Below are 6,000 nucleotides of genomic sequence, written 5' to 3' on the forward strand. Positions count from 1 at the left end.
CTTGCTGCTTCTTCTTAAACGGAATCTCCACAGAAGCTGACCAACCTCTTTCAAACACATCAACCTGGGGACAGGCAGCCTTTCCTGCACCTTCCTCTGAGACTAACAAGAATGATTCTCCCATGTCCACCAAAGGCACCCCAACAGCTGCAGAAGACATGTCTAACCTCCATTCCACGGTGGCTGAAGGGACTACAAGAGGAAACCAAGACAGAAGATGAATGGCCTAAAGGACCAGAACTGGCCACAGCAGTCACCCATCTGCAAATGAAGCAAATTTGTAACCTGATGAAGGGGAAAAGGCTCATAAAAATCTTACGACTGAATGAAGGAAGAACCAAGGAATTGGTAATTTATTCCATGCTGAAGCCAAAAATGAAGCCTGAAACTTGGATAAGACTGATAAAACAGACAACAGAAGTGTTAAGTAACAAAAAAGTAGAGTTTTTCACCATAAACATGGTGAAAAGCTCAATTTACAATTACCTCAAATTAACAAAAAATTTCAGCAGAACAACACAGATAAATTGCAGTTTTAACAACTTTTTTTTACACAAAAGTAAAAAGTAGCACTTCACTGTTAAAAGTGAATGAAAGTCATGCTAGTCCAATAACATACACTTTCTTAGCTTAAACTAAGTTGTTTCACAGAAAAAAAATATTTTTCTGTCACAGATTAAAAATGTGGAAGTTTTTTTTTCCAGAAGGCAGCTTATCTGACCAGCAATGGAGACACGTTTGCAGACCGTTGATCCTTGAAAGCCCTCAAAAGAAGAGCTTTTCAGGTGAATGAAGGCTCTGAAGGGCTTGGCTCCTAAACCACTGATTTTCTTCAGTTCTTCAGTTGTCATAGGTTTGGGCACTGGAAGCTGACCAGATGTTAAACCCTGTGCATGATATAACCCATATACCTACACCTACTGCAGCAGTGATCAAATGATGAACATCCAATTTAATTAATGAAATTATAAAATACAATGACTGAAATAGTGCTGCAGGGCAAGGTCAGGTTCCAAATTTTATTTTTACATTAACATTTACCTCATTGCTACTCCAATAAATACTGCAAATGTTATCTCAATGATAACAGTGACAGCAATGTTTTCTCTATGAGAATAAATGAGACTGAGCATGTCACATATAATGTCTTCTGCGTTTGTACATAATAGCTTGTGTTTATAGAATGTATAGTTATCAGTTTTTTCACTGTTGTTTGTAGTATATGTTCAAAATAGCAAGATTCATTAGATGAAATATTGTTTTAACATGTTGCTGAATAAATGACATATAAGCATGCAGTCTCAGTTATTCTATGAAAACTGGTCACTTGCGTTATAAATATTCATAATTTTTTATCTAATATTGCACTGCTATATTTTATACACCTTCTGTGACAGACACATCCCTATTTTTTTACATAAAATTCCTTTTAAATATGTGCCATATAGATTTTCAGTTACTTGGTACAAGCCATGCATGCAAGTGCCATTCCAGGTCAAGACAAAAACTAATGTTCTTCAGACAAAAATTGATACTTGTAGAGTGTTATACTTACATATGCATCTTTTCTCTTGAAAAAGGGTATGACAGGTTTTTGGTCTTTGTGTTTCTGTCTAAATGTGGCACATCAGGCTGTAGAATATTTGTGAACTTGTACCAGACTGAAAGCAGTTTTGTAAGAAAAGAGCTTTCTTCTTTAACTTCATACACCTGTGAGAAAGGAGAAAAAGATCTAACTGAAACAATGACCATAACAAAGTGATCAGAGGCATTTAATTCAAATAATTAGCATAGACAGTCCATGTAAAATGGGAAGAAATTAGAAAAAAAAACAATGAAAATATAGCACACAAACAACACACACACACACACACACACACACACACACACACACACACACACACACACACAAATGCTGTAGAAAGACTCTGCCAGACAGACATTGTTTGACCTAAGAGGTAAAAATAAAGATAAAGTAAGCAAAAGTAAAGCACTGCATTAATATAAAATAGAAGTTATGTTCTTACCATAACGTTCCATGTTAGTTGTCTTCTTCTCGCCTTCTTTCTTGCTGGATGGGTTCGGAGCCGACCTCGGCTCCGACTCGGCCACTCTAAAAGCTCGAGAGTTGGTTCCACCGGCTCAAGGCTGCCCCTATATCCCACAATGCTAGGCATGAATTACCTCAGATCTTGTTTGTGAGCTAGGCCCAGCTAAAAATACAACCAGAAATACTGGAAAGAGAGTTCACCTCTATAAACAAAGGGAAAGAGGAAAGGTGACCTAAAGCCTGATCCAGGAAAATATGCACCGTAGAGCATATACCTATAGCAAAGAGGTGGTAGAAAGAGAGGTCACAATCAAACTCCTCTAGGTCTGTCCAGGCCAGGGGGAAGGAGGGGGAAGAAAGAAGGCGAGAAGAAGACAACTAACATGGAACGTTATGGTAAGAACATAACTTCTATATGTTAAGTTGTCTATCTCGCCTTCATTCTTGCTGGATGGGACCGTCCTAGCACCTTGTCCCGGTGGCCTAACGGAACAGACTCTTGAGAACAGTGGTACCAAAGTTAGCTCTATGCCTAGAAGCTAAATCCAACTTATAATGTGAAATGAAAGTGTGAGGAGTAGCCCAAGTAGCCGCTGCACAAATGGTGTCAATAGGCAGTCTGTCTTGGAAGGCTATAGAAGTAGCCAAAGCTCTGGTGGAGTGGGCCTTAGGTTTGTTAGGCAGCTTTTGGTGTCTAATTTCATAAACAATTGAAATCAGAGATGTTAGCCATCTAGATAGTGATACCTTGGAAACAGAAAGTCCCTTTCTGCCTTCCGCATAAGAGACAAACAGCTGGTCAGTTTTTCTGAATTGTTTGGTCCTATCCAAATAGTACCTTAACTGACGATGAACATCTAGCCAATGCAATTTTTGTTCAGACCTATTAGAATATTCTGGAAAAAATACAGGGAGGTCACTGCTTTGATTTAGGTTAGACGCAGAGGCTACCTTAGGTAAAAAGGACGGGTTGGTTCATAAGGATACCCTGTCTTTGTGGAACAACAGATATGGTGGTCGACAGCTGAGTGCATGAAGTTCTGAAACTCTTCTAGCTGAAGTAATAGCTACCAGAAAGAGAGTCTTCCATGATAGCAATTTTAATGAACAGGAAGCTGCAGGTTCGAAAGGGGGGAGAATCAAAGAACTGAGAACTAAATTAAGGTCCCAAGGAGAAGGAGGATTTCTTATAGGAGGTCTGAGTAGAAAAACTCCCTTCAAAAAGGCTTTGCAAAGCTTGTGGGACATTATGACATTAAGACTCTGAAATGCCCACATGAAAGTTAGATATAGCTGCCAATTGAACTTTGAGAGTAGAAGGGGATGAACCTGCATGAGAGAGTTCAGCTAGAAAATCAAGAACCATATGGATGGGAGCAGTGAAAGGATCTAAGTCCCTTCCTTGAGCCCAATAGGCAAAACGTTTCCACTTACTAAGATAAATTTTTCAAGTGGAAGATTTATGTGAAGCTATTAAAATATCTCGAACAGTGTGAGATATTTGAGGAAGCCTGGCTAAGGTAGGAACTGGAGGAACCAAGCAGTGAGGTTCAGAGAAGTTAGGGAGCGATGAAACTGACCCGACTGATGGGTCAAAAGATCTGGAACTAGGTCCAGATGCCAGGGTTGCTCCAACAGAAATTGATGTAGAAAGGGGAACCAAACCTGAATAGGCCAGTAAGGAGCAATGAGGATCAAAGAGGCCTTCTGAGCGATAGCTTTCTGTATCACTTGAGAGATTAGCGGAAAGGGAGGAAATGCATACAGAAGTCCCCGGGGCCAAACTTGGACTAGAGCGTCTCTGCTGGGCTGGCCTGGTAACGGGAATAGGGTGAAATAATCTCTGCACTTGCTGTTTTGGGGAGTAGCAAAAAGGTTGCAGCAAGGCTGACCCCACTTGAGAAAAATTTTTCTCACAACAGAATCTTTCAGAGACCACTCGTGAGGCATGAGGATAGCTCTGCTCAACTTGTCCGCGATTTGATTGGACTTCCCGGGGATGTGCGTTGCTATCAGAAATCGCTGAGAAGAAATTGCCCATTGCCACAGTCTGAGTGCTTCTCGACATAGGGGATAGGACCTGGTTCCGCCTTGTTTGTTGATATACCACACTACAGACATATTGTCCGTCTGGATTGCTATCGATCCCAGGGGAAGAGAGTCTTGAAGGGCTTGCAACGCTAAAAGCACTGCTCTCATCTCTAGAACATTTATATGCAAGTGGCATTCGTCTGGTTGCCATGTGCCCTGGACAGTTCTGCCCTGATAATGCCCCCCCCACCCGATCAGGGAGGCGTCCGTTGTCAGAGTAGCAACCGGAGGGGAAGGAACAAAGGGTCTTCCCAAGAAGAGCTGAGGGGAAGACATCCACCACAGAAGATGATTCTTGCATGTTTGCGTAATCATAATGGTGTGGGACATCGGAAGTTGCTGGTATGACCATTGTGTGAAGAGCATCCATTGAAGGATTCTCATGTGGAATCTGGCTAATGGAAGCAGAGGTATGGCAGCCGCCATAATCCCCAATACTTTCAGAACTAACCTGGCTTTGACTCTGTTGCTGCTGAAGAGGAGCGAGACCAGTTTGTGTATGTCTGTTATTCTCTGATCTGTTAGTCTCGCAGACATGTTGACTGTGTCTAGATTTGCGCCTATGAAGGTAATAGCACGACAAGGCGACAAAACAGACTTTTCGCAATTTATTGAAATGCCTAACTTTTGACAAATGCGAAAGGTGTAGTCTCTGGCCATTAGAAGAAGATGCTTGGTGGGAGCTGTGAGGAGCCAGTCGTCCAAATATGGAAACACCTGGAATCCTTGACGTCTCAGGTGAGAAGCTACCACTGCCATGCATTTGGTAAACACCGGGGCAGTGGTGAGTCCAAAGGGCAGGGCCCTGAATTGAAAATGACTGGTTCCCAGCCTGAAGCGGAGGAATCTTCTGGAGCGTCTGTTCATTTTTATGTGATAGTACGCGTCCTGAAGGTCTATAGAGCACATCCAGTTTTCCTTTCCCAATAGGGAAGGATGGACTGTAGCGTGACCATCCGAAATCTTGTTTTCTTGACAGACTTGTTCAAGACACTGAGATCCAAAATTGGTCTCCAGTCCTCTGTTTTCTTTGGAACTAAAAAGAACCTGGAGTAGATTCCGGATCCTTGCTGGTCTGCTGGAACTGGCTGAATTGCTCTTTTTGCAAGCAGCTTTGAAATTTCCAAAGCTGCAAGATCCCTTTGAGCGGTGGAACATCTGGAAGGGATTTTTGATTGGTTTGGAATGCGAACGAAGGGAATGGAATAGCCTTCGAAATGATGGACTGTACCCACTTGTCTTGAGTTAGGGATAGCCAGGCTTCTGGGTACAGTGACAATCTTCCCCGACTGCCTCGAAGGTGGACAGTCGGGTAACACCTCAGGGATGCTGAAAGGGCTTATCGGAAAAGGTTTCTCGATTGCCCTGGTTCTGGACCCCTCTGCCTCTGGGGCGACGTCTACCATTATTGTTCCCTCCTCTGCCTCTGGAGGGGAACCGACTCTGTGCGTCAGGCAAATTCCCTTGAGATTGTTTGCGGAACCACATTTTCCCACTTTTCTGGCCTTTGGGGTAAGGTCTAGAAGGAGTAGAAAAACGGACTCCGACGGCAGACAGAGTTTTGCCATCCGTCTCGCACCTAGTCAAGGTTTCTTTCACTTGAGGACCAAAGAGAGATGATCCATCAAACGGGGAATTAGTGAAAGACGTTTTAAAGGGGTCCGCAAAATTGCATAGTCGCATCCAGGCATGCCGGCGTAAGGCGACACCTGTCCCTGCGGCTCTACTCACTCCATCAGCCGCATATGAAAGGAGGCACATGGAGGAGTTAGCTATAGAATTCAGGGTAGTCAGCTGGGTGTTCATCTTGTCCTGAAAACCTGCAGCTGTAGGATCCTTCAACATCTCACTCGCTTCCT

At 43.0% G+C, this 6,000-nt stretch overlaps 1 protein-coding gene across 1 annotated transcript in view; it reads right to left on the reverse strand.

Annotated features, from left to right (window-relative positions):
* The window catches only part of LOC122815187 (anoctamin-2-like), a 2,140,961-nt gene that overhangs the window by 1,224,603 nt on the left and 910,358 nt on the right, over positions 1-6,000 (reverse strand). The window contains exon 5 of the mRNA XM_044087470.1: positions 1,556-1,710. Coding sequence (XP_043943405.1) covers positions 1,556-1,710 — 155 coding nt within the window. The remainder of the gene's footprint in view (positions 1-1,555; positions 1,711-6,000) is intronic.

Source organism: Protopterus annectens, chromosome 11.part0 (assembly GCF_019279795.1).
Source record: "Protopterus annectens isolate FY-2018-M chromosome 11.part0, PAN1.0, whole genome shotgun sequence".
Lineage (NCBI taxonomy): Eukaryota > Metazoa > Chordata > Ceratodontiformes > Protopteridae > Protopterus > Protopterus annectens.